At 33.4% G+C, this 20,915-nt stretch overlaps 1 protein-coding gene across 11 annotated transcripts in view; it reads left to right on the forward strand.

Moving 5' to 3' along the window:
• Nucleotides 1–20,915, forward strand: part of DGKB (diacylglycerol kinase beta) — an 802,099-nt gene that overhangs the window by 490,533 nt on the left and 290,651 nt on the right. For all 11 annotated transcript variants that reach the window (XM_077122452.1, XM_077122491.1, XM_077122515.1 and 8 more), the window contains one exon: nucleotides 3,437–3,501. In XM_077122452.1, the coding sequence (XP_076978567.1) occupies nucleotides 3,437–3,501 (65 nt within the window). The remainder of the gene's footprint in view (nucleotides 1–3,436; nucleotides 3,502–20,915) is intronic.

The following is a 20,915-nucleotide window of genomic DNA, read 5'->3' on the forward strand; positions in this document are numbered from 1 at the left end:
GGTTTATGTCTCTGAAAGCAAGGGGGAACTAAACATTTCGACAATGAAAACTCAGATATCATGCAAGATTTAATTTTGAAATTCTATAATTGCGTTTTAGGGTACTTTTTTAAATGACACACATTTTTAATTAGCTAAATTTATATTCTAACCTGAAATGGAATAAAATTAAGGAGGCATTTGTATTTGGAGAATTTAACATATAATCAAGAATAAAAACAATTTCTTTGACAAGATTTATAAAAATAAAGTTTCTCTGAATGGAAGCAAGAAGATAGGACTTGTGACAATATTTAGGCTTTCATATTTTACATTTTAATAATAAGTTAAGTATCAAAAATATCTTCTATTTATCAGAATTTGCTGTAGGCTTTTAGAACATTTTCTCAATTTAAAATATTATGGCCTATAGACAATAATCAGGTTTTTCAAATTAATAACCTAAAATGCAACTTTGAAGTTTTAGGGCAAATGTTTTTAAATCTTAAAATAGCAAACCCATGCGGAAAAATTTAAAAAAAGGATATTCTTCACAAAAGTGCAGGTATAGATACAGATATATTAAAAGACGTATTGAAGGAAAAATTACTCTGCTTACTTTTTTATTGTTTGGTCATGATAATGAAACTTATTTTTTGTTTTAATAAAATTTATATATTGTATTTATATGTATTTTATTTTTAAAATAAAACCAGAGGTTCAAGAAATAATAAAACCTATTTGACAGTAAATACATATTTCAAAATTATATAATTTAACCATCTTTCAACAGCTCTTTTCACTTTAGAAAGCAAATTCTGATGTACACACAAAATATATGATCAACTCAGCTATGTAGAACACTGTTCCAATTGCTATACAGAATGATCTCATTAAATCTCCTCCACGATCCTATAAAGGGGTATTACTATGCTCTTTTAATGATAAGGGGGCTGTGACTCACAGAGAATAATTTGCTCAAAGTCACAAGGCTTGAAAGTGGAAAGTCTGTCTGAATTCAGAGTTTCTCTCTTCAGGGAGTGGAAGTGATGCCAATTTAATTTCTACTCTCTAGAAACTGCAATACATAGAGACAGAAAGGTAAAATTTGTTTTAAAAATGCCACATTTAGTTATTTCCTTATTTGGTCTCTCTTTAGAGAATCTTAAGTGTCCCTGATCTATGACTTTGCAGTGCTTAGCAGTTCTCTTTCAAGCCCTTGGGGTTATGCCAAAGGGACAGGGTCTCATGGGAATTTGGTCTGAATTCTCATCCAAATGAACACCTGCTGTCATTGTTTCTTATCAATCCTGCAGTCAGCCATGCCAGCTCTCTTTGTAGTTGAGCCTATTCAACCCATGGAAAAGGCATGCCAGTTCCTCAGTAGTTTTCATTTTCCCCTTTCTTTATCACATGACCATTGCTCAAGTGTCTTTTAAGATTATCTTTGGCTATGTTGTGTTCTATGTTTCCGGGAGATTACTCAATTGTATTCCAATTTACTTAAATTTGTCTTTTTAATATCTGTCTCTTCTCTTCTTTCCTCTCCCCCCTCTCTCTTCCCTGTTTATGCTGTTTTGGAAAAGAAGAGATTTGTTGTTGAAAAAATACACCCTTGTAAAGCAAATTATATTGCATAAACTATGTTTTGTATCATTTCTCTAAATTAGCAGAAACAAATTATCCAGGCAGAAATAAATTAGGTGTTTCTCTCTTTGGATAGCCCATATTGATCATTTATTCCTGATATTGGATTCATGTTCCTTTGTTTTAATTTAACTAATTTGCTCAGTGTGTTCATTTAATTATAAGCTCTTTCAAATTGTTTTTGAACAAGATTAAGGACAAAGCTGAAATACGTGGTTTTTAAAAATTAGTTAATTAATGGCCATACCACATACTATACCAGAAATAGCTCAGTTCAGATTTTTTCCTGAATTTTATAATACACTAATAGAAGTTCATGTTCTAACATCTGTGACTAGGTGGAAAGTTTTTAAAAAAGAAACTTTGTATCTATATTTGACAGTTATTGAGCAAGAGAAAAACAAAAACAAAACAAGCCACTTTGATTTTCCTATTCTCTACCAAACATGGAAGTTGACCATGTGTATATAGCAAAGGCATATCTTAGACTATCATACCATAGAGGTTTTTTTTTTTTGTATGTATTGGTATAAGGGTTGTAGTGTACAAGTTGTATAAGTGTACATGGTTATTTATATCTTTGTGTCCCTTTCGCTGCTAGATTAATTAAATTACTTCCTCAGTTTTTAGGGTATAAAATGTTTGTGCAGAAAAGAATTACATATAGCTCTATCTTGCAGGGAAAGATGACTCTCTTTCTGCCATGTGCAGTGGGCATGGGTCCCTCGCTGGTTGTGCCTTATGCTTTGTTATGCACGAGTAAGCACATTAGCCTTTTCATTTCATTCATTAGACTTTTAGTCCTAGATTAGTGTTTTAGAGATCCTCTCAAACACAAAACTTCATTTCTTGTGGTTTTTCTTTTGCTTTTGTCTCCACTATGAAATACAATTAACAGTTAATTGCAGCAATACTTCCTTTTCTATTGAAATAACTGGTAAATATGTTAGTTTCCCATAGGAGTGATTAATCACATGTGGATGAAGAATGGGGAAATATCTTCTTGCTTTGAAGAACAGGGAAAACTATTAGTCAGCTAGAACACTCTATGCTTGAGAAGCTTAGATACGCAAAATTCCACTAATCACACATCCAGTGTAATTTCAGTCATGTGGAAACTGTGAAATGATTTCCTAAAAGTAACAATCTTCTATTAAGGACTGGATCTGATGCATTTGGGGGTGTCAGAAGTCTGCTATGAATCTCCCAGAATAGTAGTTTCTGTGTTGCTTTTCCCATTAAGTAAACTAAGATATTTAAGACACTTGCCTTTGGTATGAACAATTATTGATTACACATCCAAGATTCATTTAACAAACTCCAAAGTCATGTGTTATACTTACCTTTATGAGATATGCATGCTCACACTGTGCTTTTAGCCATAATTAATCTCAAAGGGCTGAGAGCTTTTCTATCTCATCTTTTCTTCAGTTTCTTGTTTAATAATGTTTTCAACTACTTTTTCATTTGCATTCATATGCACTATCTTAAACATAATTTGAGCACGATGCCAGAGCCAGTTATTAAAGGGGATATATGAATTAAATAAAAATCAATTCCTTGTTGGAAATATGGCAAGTAACTGATGAAATGATTTGCGTAAATCACTAACTGTATGGACAGAATCTACCTGGATTGCATATTCTTGCCTAATTTCAGAACATCTTCTATGCATGACATTGTTAAGAAAAAGCTAATTTAAAAATATTATTCATTAACTTTTTCTGCTCTTTTAATTTTAACCTATAATTTCTACAAGATAGTAGGATCATTAACTTTTTCTGTTTGTGTGTTCTGTTTCTCCCCGTAGGATGCTTCCATTGCACACAGGTTCCACATCATGAGAGAAAAACACCCAGAGAAGTTCAACAGCAGGTAAGGTAGAAAGATGACCAAAGTATAATTGTGGTTGTAATTATGGTTGCTGATAATGACTTATGTCATAGAAAGAACCACTAGGTGCTATGAAACGTTTTATATATTAGCGGCTGAGTGAGTCTCTCTGGATGTGTGTGAGTTTGTATACCACGAACGTTTGAATGAATGTAGTTTTTCCTCTTCAATTGCAATTGGAGTGCAATTGGAAATGCCGTATGGTCAGTTCTATTCTGTTCTCATGCACTGAGAAGAAAGATTTCAAGGATAATCTGAAAATAATAGTTTATTAAGACATACTTCAAAAGCTTTACATGGCATAGTATGTGACAGGTGATCCTCGCCAACCCCAAACTAAACTGCCATGTTCTAATGGAACAATGTAGGGCTATTCTATAACACACACATCATAAAAGGCCTCACGTGGATGCCAAATAAACCAGAGAAGCATTAACACCAACGTGGACTTTTTTAATAAAGACATTTTCTTCAAGAAGAAAAGCTTTTACAACCAAAATTAGTTTTTCCATTTAATTTATCTCTTTGGTTATTCAGGCAATCAAAGAATTGGAGGAAATTGGGAAAGTTTTGGCTCTGTATCTTCCTTATCACTAGATGGAAATATAGTTAGCCCCCCTTATTTCCTGTGATCTGTGTGTTTGGCTAGGTTGACACCTTGCCATGAAGGCTACAGAACAATCACCAAATAACTGTCCCCTGGAAATTCTTAGGTTTATTTCAATTTGTCACACACTAATGCATTGGTATAATTTTATTGCATGTTCCTTCTTAATACATATATGCTGTTAAAATGTATTTTTAAAATTGCTGTAGAGTTTTTTAAACTATAGACTTTAGTGAAATAATTTATATGAGAATCATCACAATAACTAATTTCATTAGTGAGGTCCTATCTGATTTTAAACTAAGTTTACTTATTTAAATGTTTTACTAAAATAAATGAAAATTTATTTCACTATCTTTAGAAATATCCACGAAAGTCTTGTACCTGATTGCCTCTGGAGAGGGGAACTAAGGGGCTGGGGGGAAGACTGAATTTTTATTTTATGCTTTTCTGTGCTGTCTTAATTTTGTGCCTTGCACATTGAAAATAAAATTGACTGATCTAATTAAAATTTTGCACTAAGTTTTCTTTGCATCTGGAATAGAAACTTGTTTTCATCTTATAACATTTAGTTCAAATTAATAAAATATATCAAAATAAATTGATTTCACAATGAAATTATGTTCACATTATAGTAGATTGCAGCACTTGCTTATATACCTTGCACCTTCTGGAAATGAATAAAGTTATTAATGCATATGAAACCATATTATAGAATAGAGTAAACTATGCTTTCCCAAACATCAGTCTATGAAGCATTCTGTGTTTATATTCATATATTAAAGGAGGTTTCAAGGAAAAAATTTTATTTGGAAAATGCAGTATGCAGTGTATCTCTCCAGTATATTCACAATGTACAAAAGGATTTAAGAAATACACAGGGGACAAGCAACATAACAGCAAAAATATTTTTAAAATCTTTATCCCAAATGTATTCAGCCATAAAAGCCTTCCTTTTCCTTCCCAAACTCTCACCATAGTACACGTATTAAATATCATAGAACATTAACGTTCTGTGGAATATAATTTAGAAAATACCTACCTTTCAATTCATTTCGCTGCATGGATCCCAAGGACAACAAGACTGTGTATGTGTGTGTGTGTGTGTATATACATGTGAGAAAGAGAAAGAAAAGTATAGAGAAGTATATCAATAAATATATAGAGTAATCAAACTTGACTACCTCTATGTAAAAATGCCAGTATTTATGATCCTCTCTCTCTCAAGTGTCAAAGGCTCATGAAGTCCATTCCCCAGAATAATTTTAGTTCCTCTTAATGGTGAAGCTTCCATTTTTCACATATGTTCATTTAATTTTTTATTACTAATACCACCATTAATCTATCACATTCCTCACTGTGCCAATATGTGGTTAGATGCCATTAACGACAATATATCTGTATACCTCAATGTGTTTATAAAACATACAAATACATCGGATTTAAACTTCTTTGTAAATTTGAAGCATGAGTAAATGGGGCCTATAAATAGGTAAAGGGAATATTTCACTTGGAACAGTAGAAACAGAAAATAACTTCTAGATTGAGAAAAGGTCATAAATTTACATTATAAGTTCAAAAAGTACAAGCTGTACAGTACATGCCCAATGTTTTATCTGCCAACATTTTTTAAAGACAACAATCAGCATTAAAAATCCATATATTGCCAAATCATAGGCGTGTACATTTCAATCTACACTCTGTCAGATTAAAGTCTTCTCCTAAGATTGCTGCTATTTTTCTAATTCCCTAAACACAAATGCAATATATTCAGTATTTGATAATTTTCTACCAAACATCTGTATGAAAGATATGTCAAATATGTGGACAAGCATTTTTATACCTACAAAGGCAGATTTTCACATTTCAGCATTGAGGCAGTTATCCGTGTTTTCCTTTCATATTTTCAGGAATTTGCCCATGGATTTTTTTTAAGTACTGCTAATAACCATGTTTTAGATCAGACCTCTTGTCATAATAAATCACATGCCATTAATATCACCCTCTAGCATGCTCACCTTGAAATTCATCTATATTTTAAAGAATATGATATTTCTAACATTATCTTAAGGAACTAATTATCAAAATATATAGTTCTGTTCTTATGCTTAAGATAGAAATTGAAAGAACTGACAAAAGTAATGATTTCCCCGGTGATTAAGAAAGGGATGGTGCAGAGGTTTATATAGTATTCTTTCCCAAATTGCTATGTAAATTTAACTTAACTGTAAAAGGAAGATTCTATTCAACTTTTTAGACATTAAGATATTTCTCCACCAAACTTATTTTAAATAAAAAATTTAGTTATTTTATACTCAAGACAAAATAATCTTTATTTAAAGAAACCTTTAAAAGTTGTGATTTGAAACCTTTACTGCATACTACTGGTATTTTAAATATTTCTATAATTTGACTTTTATTCATTTCAATCATACTTATATTGTAAGTCACATACATTTCACCTTCTGATTGGATTTAGATAGAGCATTATAAGTTCTTGCTTTTTTTAAAAAACTGTGTATCAGTTATATATTGATATATAGCTAATTAAAATGAGAATGTTATGCAGTTATTAAAATGGCATAAAGGTATTAAAATGAGAATTAGGGGGGTCTATTGTAATTTTGGAAAAATACTAAACTATTGAATTATTTGAGGGCATCTGTGCAACATTGAAAAGGACTTACAGGTAATATATAGAATGAAACAAGCTATAGTAAAGGTATAGGTAGTCTCACAAAGATTCCTTAATATTGTAGTTGTAACCTGGCTTCAGATAATCAATACAAATTCTGACTATACAGCGCCTACACTTTGTCCTGGAGTAAATAAGAAGGAATTAGCCAGCAAGCACTGATGATCAGTGATCCCACATAATGGTGCTATTTAACTAATCTACCTGGCTTATTTAAGTGTATCTGGTGTTTAATATCCTGAATAAGACGAAGGCAGTTTTCTCAGCTTCTTCTTCAGAGATTTATGGCTCACTTCTGTACTACTTTCTGCTTTTCTTTGAAGAAATCTCTAACTAGAAAACTGAAATTGATATGTGAATTTAAACAAGGCAATTTAAACTCTATCTATGGAGTGAAATTAGATATGTCAGAAGGTCTTATTCTCAACATGTTTGAAGAAAAGAAACAACTACTGTGGATTAGTAATTTGGCATTATTATGTCAATATAGCCTACTTTAAAGAGAAGGGCTGCCATCTAAATTACTCCAATATTAATATTGTACTTTAATTTATAAATTTTGCCTATGGCTTTAAAATCACACTCATTATTCTGTACAGTGATCCTTGATTTACCTTTTCTTTTTCTGACAATAGACTGTATCATGGAATGGGTCTCTTTTGTTCTCTGAAACTTTAGAATCCACATAGTGTATGGAACATGATAAGCACTCAGTAGATAATTGCTGCATTTACTTATTAACATATTTGTTGTTTCACAGTATAGTTCTCTTAGAATACCTTATTATTTTTATTTTTATGATTTTGATAGTGCAAAAAATACACAAAAAATAGATTTTCAGTATGCCAAGAATGAATCTTGAGCCTACATAACTATTCTATCAGGTATTAATAATGCATTTAATTTTCTCAATTTTCATAATACGTGGCTTCCAAAACTCCAGTAATGTAAAAAGAAAAAAAATTACACAATATAAATCCCTGGCACTGTGTTTTGCTAAGTAATACAAGTTTACTTAAAGATTAGTTTAGAGTCTACTTTTATCAATAATATATCATTATTAACCAATTATTAATATTTACCTGATGTTGCTGTTGAACTGATACTTAAAGATCACTCTCCACATATATACTACTATTTTGTGAGTTGCATATCATGGGACATTAAGCTGTATGCACACAGTAAATAAAATTCAATTTTACATGTTCTGTCAATCTGAAGGGATATTTTATTGAGGAGAATACTTTATTCGTCAAAATGCACCATAAAACATTCTTATTGATTTTGAAATGTCAGTTTTATGCCATATATTTTTTTGTTTTGTTTTAGACTATATGTGTTTGTAGTGTGTCTGTGTGTGGTAAAGGAAAAATTATAATTTCAAATCAAGAATCAAACCTGTGAATCTTTTTTAAATGTACGATTTATTGTTACTGAAACAATAATAAGCAGACAGATAAGAGAGAGAGAGAGAGAGAAATAAGAAATCTGGAGTTAAAGAAGAAAAGAGAGAGGCAAAGAAGCACAGAAGGTGGGGAAGTTAATGAATCTCTTCCTTACTTATTCTACAGTCTTTGCACACTCTATTATTCCAAACAACTGTCTTACAAACATGCTTTTTGAAGAGCCCGAATAGTAAGCGTTGTGGTTTAATGACATGATACAGTGAGGTGCTGAGGAAAGGTTGCAGGAAGATTCAGGCAACCTGAAGCACCTTTTATCAGTTGCATACCTCAGTTACCACTCATTTATATGATGGCTATAGTGGACACTAGATCATTAGAATCTCAAAGCCAAATAAGGAAATTAAATTTGACATTACAGAGAGATCTTAGTGCCAGGTTCTTCAGAAAAATATAAACTAGAAGAAAATTCTATACTGTAACAAAATGTAGAGAAAGACATTTCCTGTAGCTTTCAGGTTAGGGTGAGCATTGAGCTCTAATGAATTTTTTGTTGAAGTAGGGAATTACTTATTTATTCTAATATTAAGATTATGAAGAAACTCTTATTTCTAGTTTCTATTTACAATACGCTTACATTTTATTAGCATTATTTCATGCAAATATACTAAATATTTTCCTTTGTGATTTTGCCTTCATGATCCTAGGTTTTGTACTATTGCTTTACATGAATTTGCATGTGATTTATGTAAAAAAGTGTGCACACACATGCACACACATGCATACACTCACTTCCTAGGATACCTAATAAAGATTTGTGATGTAACAATAGTTAATTGATGTCCATAAAATCATATTGTGACTAATCCAAGACAAAGTAACTACTTATGTTAAAGAGTACTAAACAGAGAAAGATATTTAAGGAAAAATTTACTCCACAATAAGTGGATTCTATGCCTGCATGGCACATAGCAACTAACTATAGAGAAAAATTTGTTAAAGTAAAATCCTTAATTAAATTTTGTGTTATTTCTTTACATGTTGACAGAAAAAATATGTGCATAAATATATATGCACATGTGCATAGATGCATGTGTATAAATATGCTATGTGTATATAAGTATATGCATGTATGTGCATATGCATATACATATAATTTCACTTAGTACATAATATATAAATTCCCAAATTTAAGACAACAGAAAAATAAGTAAGTCTAGATGGCAGTGAATGCTGTTGTTCTAAGAAACCTACCCTCAGTCTGTTGGGGTTCAGGCTTACCCCCTGTTATCGTTAGTCTCTCTAACTGCAATAAGGACCCTTGGTATTCAGTGGGGGGGGTGGGGGGGTGGCGGGAGGCCTTAGGGGAGCCTCCAGTGCCACAGTAGGCAACCTACCTGGGAGAGTGATCCTGTGCCATTCTTCAATGCAAACAGATTTTTTTTTTTCCACTGAAGTTCATGGATAATCTATAGGCCAACATTTAGAATTCATTCAATTACATTTTTTATTTTGTCATTATGGATGTGAGCACTATAATAGTTAACCTGATGAGTTTACATACCTGCTTTCTAATATCTAAACAACTATTATTCACTCTTTAAATAATATGATAAATGTGTTTTGGGTTGTTTTGGGGGGCCTTACAGAATAAGATTAAGCAATTCTTAGTAGAAATTATCCTAGGGAACAATTTTGGAGACCCTTGTTATAACGCTTCTTGAGAGGACATACTAAGTAAAAAATAAGTCTATCTTGAACTCTTTCCAAGAAGGTTAATTACCTCATTATATGGTAATCTTACCTAGAGTATAATCCCCTGGCATGGCTAATTGGAACTAATTAGATGCTCCAGTGTTTCTCTCTCAGCTAAGCAATAGTTACTAATGCTTTTCTTTTTGAAATACATGTTGTTCTATCGATATGCTCAGTATTTCTTTTTCTGATTGAACAAAATTAGTTCTAAATTATTAACCTTGAATGACTGATTTACTTTAAAAAAAAAACTGTTTCCCTGACTTATTTGCTCTTTGAAGAGAATAATATTTCACTTTACAGCATTTTGAAGTTAGTATTTTCTGCTTTGTATTGCTAGATGAACAATATTTTTCACAAATTAGGAGAACTTACTCATATTCCTATATATTGATATGTACTGTATGAAAAAATATTTCCTTAATGGGTAAAATTTTTGAAGAAAAGTCAGTAAATAGAAGTTCAAAGCCTTGATTTACTATGAAATTTTAATTCTGATTTCTCATGAGACTACCTCAGTGCATCTCAGATTCTACTAAGAAAATATCATGAACACTATAAATTTATTTCATTTTTTATATTTTGTTTGCTAAACACTTATCAGGGTCCCCAAATATGCATAGAATTGAAAAAGTACCTAGTTACTATTTCTCTATAACAAACTTCTCACCCATATATTAACAAGGTCCGATGCCCTCCCATTTCCAATGACTTTCTCTTACTGTCCTTAAGTAACTCCTCCTAAGGTTTGTCCTTGTCCTTCAGTCCCTTCCAGCCTCTGCCCACCTCTCAGTTCCAAAGCAAATGTCACGTTTCCTCTCTATGTTATGGCTGTACCCCATTGTGCTTACAAAAGTCTATTCCAAACTACTGCACATCTCGGCAGCGTGAAACCATTTTATTAGGTGTATGGCTTTTGTGAGTTCAAAAGTCAAACAGGGCACAGCAAGCATGGATTTTCTTTTCTCCATGATATCTGGGAATACTTCATGGTTGGAAATGCTTTGATAGTTAGGATTAGAATCATCTGGAACATGTTTACTCTCATGTCTTGTTGTTAATGCTGATTGTTGATTGGGGTGTTATCTGGAGTATCTTCTTACACACAGCCTCTCCATGTGGCCTGGCCTCCTGGGCAGGATGGTGGGTTAGGGGGACCCTGTTTCTAACATGGTGACTTAGGGATCCAAAAATAAGTGGCCCAAAAGAATAGGCAGTGCACTCTTTGCAAATCTTCATTTTGTCAAGGAGCTCCAGAAATTCTGGTGGAAGTAGTCGAAAACTAGGCATTAAGATCTAGAGATGCAAGAAAATCTCTACTGAAATTCCAGCAGTGATTTTTGCTGACACGGGAAATCCTATTTTCAAATTCACGTGTGTTCTAGTTTGCTAGCTGCTGGTACATATACGATATATCTGGTATATTTGCAATATACCAGAAATGGGATAGCTTTTATAAAGGGGAATTTAATAATTTGCTAGTTTACAGTTCTAAGATCATGAGAATGTCCCAATTAAAGTAAGTCTGTAAAATTAACCAATTTAAGGCACCAACAAGAGGTTACCTTCACTCAAGAAAGGCCGATGAAGTTCAGGGTTTCTCTCTCAACTGGAAAGGTACATGGTGCACATGGCAACATCTACTAGCTTTCTCTCCAGGCTTCTTGTTTCATGGAGCTCCCCCAGGGATGTTTTCCTTCTTCATCTCCAATGGTCTCTAGCTGCCTGGGCTCAGCAATTCTCATGGCTCTCTCTGAATCTCAAGGCTTTTCCAAAATACTTTCTCTTTTAAAGGATTCCAGTAACTTAATCAAGAGCCACCTGGAATGGGCGGAGCCACATCTCCATGAAGATGATCTAATCAGGTTTCCAGACTACAGTGCTGAATAGGGTTTAAAAGAGACTACTGCCCTCACAAAACTGGATTACGATTAAGCCATGGCTTTTCTAGGGTACATAAATCCTTTCAAACTGGCACAGCATGGAATCACAAGGTACCCTAAATAGCCAAATCAATCTTTAAAAAGAAGAACAAATTGGAGGTCTCACATTTCCCAATTTCAAAACAGTGTGGTACTGACATAATGTTAGACATACAAGCCAGTGGAATAGTACTGAGACCTGAGAAATGAACCCACACATCTACAGCCAATTGATTTTCACAAAATTGCCAAATATCTTCAGTTAGGAAAGAATAGTCTCTTCAACAAATGGTGCTGGGAAAGCTGGATACACATGTGCAAAAGAATAAAGTGGATGTCCTACTTCACACCATACACAAAAATTACTCAAAATGGATCAAAGACCTAAACATAAAAGCTAAAACCATAAAACGTTTAGAAAAAAAAGTTAAAGAATACCTTTATCACCTTGGATTTGGTGATAATTCCTTAATTATGACACCAAAACCAGAGTAATGAGAAAAAATAGGTAAAATGGAATCAAAATTAAAAACTTTTATGCATCAAAGGAAATTATGAAAGAAAGTGAAAATCTAACCTATAAAATGGAAGAAAATAGTTATAAATCACACATCTTATAAGGATTAATTTCTAGAATATATAAAGAATTGCTTCAACTTAACAAAAAGAACAACCCAATTAAAAGGTGGGTAAAAGACTTTTAAATAGAATTTTCTCCACAGATATGTAAATGGCTAGTAAGCACATGAAAAGGTGCTCAACATCATTACCCATAAAGAGATGCAAATCAAAACCACAATGAGATACCTCTTCACACTATTATTAAAAAAAGAGAGAAGACAAAAGAGAAGAGTTGCAAGGATGTAGAGAAACTGGAAACTTGTACATTGTTGGTGGGATTGTAAAATGGTGTAGCCAGTGTGAAAAAATATTTTAGCAGTTCCTCAGAGTTAGGCATGTAATTACCATATGACACAGCACCTCCACTATTCGATATGTAACAGAAGCAATTGAAAGCAGACACTTGTACACTAATGTTCATAGCAGCATTATTCACAATAGTCAAGTGTGGGAAACAACTCGTGTCCATTGTCAGATTAATGGTTAAACAAAGTGTGGTATATGTACACAATGGAATATTCAGCTGTAAAAAGAAGTGAAGTTCTGATACATGCTTCAGCATGAATGAACCTTGATATCATTATGTTGAGCAAAATTAGCCAGACTCTAAAGGACAATGTTGTTTGATTCAATTTATGTAAAATATTTAAAATAAGCAGGTAATAGAGGCAGCAAGTAGATTAGCCAGAGGGTAGGGAGAATGGGGTAATATTGCTCAACAGATGCAGAGTTTCTGTTTGAGTCATGAAAAATTCTTGAATGATGGCAATGGTAGCACGACATTGTGAATGTAAATAATATGCCACTGAAGTGTGTACTTAAAAACAAATAATCAGTTAATTATCATATATATGTAACCAAAATAAAAATTATTAAATCAAAAATATAAAAGGACAGTACATTTGATATAGTACAGATATATATATGTGAATTGCTTATATAAACTATATTAGTTTTGTGATTAGGTCACTCTCTGCGAAGAAGCTTCCATAACTTAACTGGTGAGAATAAGAGAAAGCAACCACAACAACTGGGTATCAAGCAGAATTAATCAAGCCTATGTGTATAAACATCATACTATTCATTAATGTTCTTTGGAAACACGTACCTAATCTGTTTTCTACCATAAACACAGAGTAGGCCCCAAGTCAGGCCTTGCTAGTATTTTTTGACTGACTTACTGACAGACCAAAACCATGTGATTTCCTCATTCCTCTTCTAGTTAGTAGCCACTTTACTCTGACAGGCCCTTTGTGGTCTAACCTTCTGTGGTGTCTTGGTGGGTGTGGACCCATTATTAATATAAATACTATGAATATGATATTTTCAAGATGTTCCTTCAGATAAGGTGTGGCCAAATGAAGGAGGCCCAAATCAACCCAAATTCCTGGGGTTCTGTATAAGCAGAGTGTAAGTCAGACAGAGAGAAAGCCATGAAAGGAGCTGGGGCTCAGCCAAAACCAGAGAAGCCAGGAGAGGCTCATGTGCATGGTCAAGGCTGACGGGCAGCCAGCCCCAGAACACCTTTCTCTTGGGGAGAAAGCATCACCTTGATGACATTTTGATTTTAGACTTCTCCTCACCTCAAAACCATGAGCTAATAAATTCCTATTGTTTAAACAAACCCATTACATGGATTTGATTTAGCAGAGGGCAAACTAAAACACCTTTGGATAAAAAAAAAAAAAACACCTTTGGATCATTTCCGTCTTATACTAGCTTGTATATACATATAAACATCAGCTTCTTGCTCCTGCAAATCTCATGGATTATGTTTCACAGAAAGCCCCTATTTTAAAGGTGTACACCAATTGCTAGAAGGGATTCTCTAGCCATATTTTATACATGGGGAGGTGTGGTCTATGGGCCATATTTCACCATGAACAATAACTTAAGGACGTTATTATTAAGAAGGGAATTTTAATGTAAGCTCATTTTGGGTCTCCTCAATTCACCTCTTATCTCCCCTGACCTTTATAATGTACTAGTTAAGACACTAGAGCCTGACTCCCAGGCTTCAAATCTTGGAGCTTTGCCACTTTGGAAAATTTCCTTTAAAATTTGCCTTACGTGCTACAGTTTTCTCATCAGTGTAATGAGAATTGATAGTAATACTACCAACCACATGGGATTCTTGCCAGTATAAAATAACCATGGAAGAGGAACAATTTGACAGTGACTGGAAAATATTATTGAATATAAGAAGGTGTGATTCATGAATTTGTCTCCATACAACTCCCAGCATCTGGTTTTTCTGATTCATTCTCTACCTATTCCAAAGACACTCCAACATTCTACCAAGCTTTTCTCACCCTGTCTTTTTTATTGTTCTGTGAGAGTCTTAATTTACCACCAAGGCCTTACTTGCAGACCTTTTCCTGGCCGTAAGGACTCTAAGAAGAAACTTGGGTATCCCACAAAATTCTCATATAGGAAAGAGTGGTTAAAGAGAAGGCAACAAAGGTTATTCCTTTATATATCACAAACTGAATTCCTAATGGAGGTATGGTTTTGAAAAGAAAAGCCCTTGTTGAGAAAAGCCAATTAATTATTTAAAATATTTTCAGGCACAAGTAACAAAAACAAATCTCAACCTGGCTTAATAAATGAAGGTAAGTTTGAGTTCTGGAAAAAATTAACATATTAACATATGTTGATGTTTCAGGTTTATCATATTAACAAAATGTTGATGTTTCAGGTTTATAATGTCAATTTTTACTAAAATTACTTAGAAAAGTATTGAATTACAGGAAATTAATCATTTCCCATTTTACGGCCTAATGTTCTAATATTTTCAGAATATCCATTGACGTGAAGTTTATTCAATGAAGGTTTAAATATTTACACTTTTTTTGAGCCATGCAAGTGTTTTTATTTTTATTTTTAATGTCCTTTGAATTTGAGACAACCATATAAAATTCCTGGATGAGATATTTGTGGTGTTGGCTGGTCCAATATTTAGAAAACACTCTGTCCCTATAGAATAGAATTTGGGAGGTTTAGCCTTTTTCCTCTTTATTTAGGTAAAAAAAAAAAAAAAAATATATATATATATATATATATATATATATATATATATATGATAAAATGTACATATGTTAAGTGTACAGTTTTATGAGTTTTGACAAATGTATGCATCTTAATAAACACTCCAGAGAGTTCCCCCATGGAAGGTTCCAGTCTATAGCACCCCTCCCCGTATACACACACATAAGAAAACACTGTTTTGATTTTTATCAACACAGTTCTGTAAGTTTTATAAGATATAAATGGAATCATGCAATATAGTTTTTTTTTGTATGTCTGGCTTCTTTAACTCCATATAGTGTTTTTTGTGTTTGTTTTAATTAGATAACTGTAGGTTTACAGAACAATCACATGTAAAACATAGAGCCCCCATATATCACCCTATTGCTTACATCTGTATCTGTGTGACACTTTTGCTACAATTCATGAACGAATGAATTATACTATTAACTATAGACCATTATTTAGAATAGGGTTCACTGTTTATATTTTGCAGTCCTGAATTTCTTTGTTTTTAATTTTTATTGTAGGTACATATATACAACCTAAATTTTTCCCCTTTCAACCACATTCAAATATATAATTCACTGCTAATAATTACATTCAAAATGTGGTGCTACAATCACTACTATCCATTACCAAACTTCACAGTCAACCCAAATTCTACTCTGTACAAATGGAGCATTTACACCTCATTCCCTGAAAGATAAACACATTTATTTTTATATGTGTTCTTTTCATTATGAAACAAAATGATCATTACTAAATTTGAAAAACAGAAACAAACCCCACAACTTTAACACAGGCATCAGTAACCATATTTCATTTTTTTTCTCTCCAATATTTTTAACCTTTATATAGTGATATATTACTGGCCGAGGATATGCTATGTAAGTTCTTGGAAAGTTAAATAATGTTAAGAATTAAATATTCTCAGAATAAAGAATTAAATGTGTCCTTGAAAAGCCTGCAGGCCAGTGAAGACAGAAATCAAACATAAAATTGAAATAAAATGTGGAAAATATCATCACTTAAGTGCAAAATTGACTATAGATTGTGGCCTGGAGGAAGTGCCTATTTCTGTCTGAGGTAATGGAGAAGGCATGCCAGAAGAAGGTATTGTCTCATGCCCTAGACAATTAGAACAGCCTCTTCAGGTTCCTTGACCAATTTCCTTTTGAAGGTAAAGAAGTCACACATATCACTTCCATTTAAATTAAGATTTAGTGATACAGGTACCCTTAAATGCAAAGCCTAGGAACTGTGATCTCCAGCTGTCAGGTCGTGTGCCAACCTAAAGTCTGGGAAGTTCTAATACTCACAGAAAGAAAGGAGAATGTCTATTAGTGGTACATAAGCATTCTCTGCCACAAATACTCATATATTTTTAAAATAAGTTGGGTTTTTCATAAATTTTAGATTTCTATATTTTCACAGCTTAAAGGAAGTCATTTAAATCTAAATTTCTATGGTCCTTATCTTTTAGTGAATCTGTTTAATGATATATTCTGAGAGATCCTTATGTAATAAAATCCATTTATAGTATAAGCAATCAGCCCCACATTTGTGTGCTTTATAAGTCTTTATGCCCATTTATTTCTAACTGGGGACATGCCATTTGTGCCACCCTTCTTATTTGCTGATGAATTTATTATTCACTGTGATGGCAAAATTGTTGTATATTTTAGTTTTTAGCAAATAGACCTAGTAAATTATTTTCCATATTTTTTCATTTATTTCTTTTTAGCTTTTTGTCATTAACTTTTTTCTTATTAAATTAATTCTGTTTTAACTTTTAAGACATATTCAAATTATGAAAATCATATATAATTTTTATAATAACCTCTAAGTACCAGAAATATTCATGAACCCTGTAAATTTTGGGGTGTGAAACCCATGGGTATTCTCACTCAATCTCCCTAATTTTATTGTTTTTTTGATTTAACATTTTAAAGCTAGATGTTAGCCTGTTCTGTAATCACCTAATGATCTAAATCATATTCAAACATATCTAAAGTATTTCAAACTATTGCATGGCATAAAAGAAAGAATGCAAAGTTTAATAAAAGCAGATCAGATTTTTCTATTGCTTTTTCTAGATCTATTAATCATGTTGCTCCTTATTTAAAAACAATACTTCGCAAAGGAAGAAATATACTTGGTCTACCATGAAAGCTTAAAAATAATGCCACAATATTTAGTATCCAACTTATTTTCATTATGAGTTCATGTAGCCTAGCGGACAACATTGTAGACCTAATAGCTGTCTGTAGTAGCAATGTTCTATAATTAAAAACCATCGCTAAGGGCGGGCCGCGGTGGCTCAGCGGGCAAAGTGCTTGCCTGCTATGCCGGAGGACCTCGGTTCAATTCCCGGCCCCAGCCCATGTAACAAAAAACGGAAAAACAAAATACAATAAAACAAGAAAATGTTTAAAGATGTTTCCCTTTCTTCCTTCCTTCCTTCCTTCTATCCTTCCTTCCTTCTCTCTGTCTTTCCTTTAAAAAAAAACAAAAAAAAAAAAACAAACAAAAAAAAAAAACCATCGCTAATATTTCTTGAAGGCTGGACTATGTTCAGATACTCTATCAAATATTTTTCCTGGATTATTTTATTTAATCCACACACAACCCAATGAGGTGGCTACTATTATTATTCCCAGTTTACTTATATGAAAACAGAGTTAGAAGTATACATTACATAAGTAACTTGCCCTCCTTTACATATGTAACAAACTGCCAACTATTCTGCTTAAACAGTCGTATAATGCATGGTTACTAAATTCCGAGAGACTTTAATTGCTCAGAGTAAAAGATGGTTTGGCACTATCCAAGACTCTTGGAGTTTTAGTAGAGGAAAGATACATGTAAACAAATAAAAATAATACTGTGAGATAATGCAGTATTTGAAGTACCATATAGTAGCTACAAATAAGAAAATAATTCACAGGTTTTGGTGGGTGATGGTGGCTAGGAAGACGTTATAGAAATCATGATACCTTCCCAGAATGTTGGGCAAATAATTAAAAAGTAGAGGCAAAGTCCTTTGAGGGACTGGAGTAGAAAGGAACTATTAAACTCTTGCACCTGGAAAACCCCTGATACTTTCTCAAGCACTAAGGACTCTCAAGTTAATAGGCCAAGCCCACATCTTGAGGTTTGCTCTTATGAAACTTATTTCTGAAGTGGAGAAGCTAAGCCTACCTATAATTATGCCTAGGAGTAACTTCCAGAGAACCTCTTTGTTGCTCAGATGTGGCCTCACTCTCTCTTAGCCAACTCTGCACATAAAATCATTACCCTCCACCTACATGGAAAATGACGTCCAGGAATGTGAGTCTTCACGGCAATGTGGGACATGATTCCCAGGAAGGAGCCCGGCCCTGACATTGTGGGATCAACAATGCCTTCCTAACATAAAAGGGGGAAAGAAGTGTAACAAAATAAGGTATCATTGGCTAAGAGAGTTCAAGCAGGTTGAGAGGCTATTCTGGAGGCTATTCTTATGCAAGCTTTAGCTAGATGGTGCTAATTGCTATGGGTTGCCAAACTCCAACCAACATCCTTCCTGTTAACCCTAAAGAACACTCAAGCCTCTGTCTGAGATCATATAGAAGATTCACACACGAAGTTCACTTTTAAGAAACCTAAAACCAGGTAAATCCTGAAACCCAGAAGTGCCAGTTTCTTCAAGAACATCAACCACTTCCATTGTCGATATCCCTGTTCAATATGAAAAAAGTTAGAATGGGCATAACCCACATATCCCTAAAGATTGGGAGAAGGATCAGAGGATAAGGAGTTATAACAGAGAAGTTGGAATTCGACAAATGAGTGTGACTCGACTCATTCTATTGATATTTCTTTTTTAGTCTTTGGTGTCTTGGAGCAGCTAGAAGGAAAAACCTGAACTTGGAGAACTTTAACCCATACCAAACTTTGAAATCTGTTCTAAAACTACTTGTTAAATTGTACTTTGAAATTTATTGTGTTTTTTTGTATATATTTCATATTTCAAAATGAAAAAGAAATCATGATACCTGATCATGGTTTTAAAGGATGAATAGAAGCTTTACCAGTGTCTGTCGAGCTAGTAGAAGGAATACAATGTGTTACAGTGGCAAAAAACATCACAGAATGTGATGGATATGATAAGTATTTCCATGTAACAAAAAATAACAAGTAAAATATGAAATATGAGAAATTGAAAATTAAAGGAGATTTGTAGATGTACTCAGATCTCAGTAAAATTGGGTAGTCCTGTTTGAAACTTAGATTTTTCTTTGGGGTAGTAAGTAGTAAACGAGTACAAACTTTTATAATGGAGGCCTGATAAGACCAAGGAAATGAATTTGTGCGAGAGAAATACGGTTATTGTTACTATAGGTTGACAATACCAACAAAGAGGTGACTATAGAAAGAAAAGGTGGTTCTGGGAGGGTGATTATGGGTTTGGTTCTGAACCTGGTGAGACTGAAGTATCTGTGGAGTATCAAGGTCAACTGTGTAGGCTATTGTTCGTTTTACTTGACTGAGATTTAGTTGAGATGTCGGTGATGGGATTGTAGAGCTACTAGAATAAAGGATTCATTATAGATCCAACAGTTTCCAAACTTGAGCACTGGTAAAGTGCAGAGTAGTGATAACTCACTGATATTTGATAAGGTTTGTTACATAGTGATCTTTGTTTTAATAAAGTCGTTACAATAAATAGTAACCATGATTTTTAAAAAAATTTACTTAAATTCATTGGCAAATTATTTCATCATGCATTATGAGCAGAAATCACTAGGCATGACATTATTATTGTTGTTCTTTTTTATTAACCATGGGCATTTCCAAAAAAATTATAAAATTTCCTTTAATTTTTAAAATAAGCAATTTAGCATTCTAATTTTATTGTGATTCCCACAGAAATATTCATGTTGGTAGAATTCCTGGCATTCAGTTTAAATTCCAAATTCTTACATTGTTTTCACCAGAATCTTAATTCCAGAAAGAAAGAAAGAAGCTTTAGGGCATCCTTTCTATACGATTTTGAAAGTTACGGAAGTCGATGAATGTAGCCAGCAGAGGGCGCCGCCCCCGTGCACCGAGGCCTTGCAGCCGTTCTTGTAGTCCGCGGATGCGCCTTTCTTACAAGCATGCTGGCAGTGTAATTCTTTTGGTGAGTGTCGCTTTAATGCTGGGCTTCGGGATCTATACAGTGGTCCTTCTCATATTGAACTATGCACCTCTTTTAGCAAAGTATACTTTGAGTTGTACTTGAATGCCAGGCAGCACATTTGAGTGTGTTCAAAAAAAACAAAAGCCAGCAATCTTCAGTAGAAGGTCAAAGGCCATCTGTGTACCTTACTTCTGCTGAT

Source organism: Tamandua tetradactyla, chromosome 1 (assembly GCF_023851605.1).
Source record: "Tamandua tetradactyla isolate mTamTet1 chromosome 1, mTamTet1.pri, whole genome shotgun sequence".
NCBI classification, from domain to species: Eukaryota; Metazoa; Chordata; class Mammalia; order Pilosa; family Myrmecophagidae; genus Tamandua; species Tamandua tetradactyla.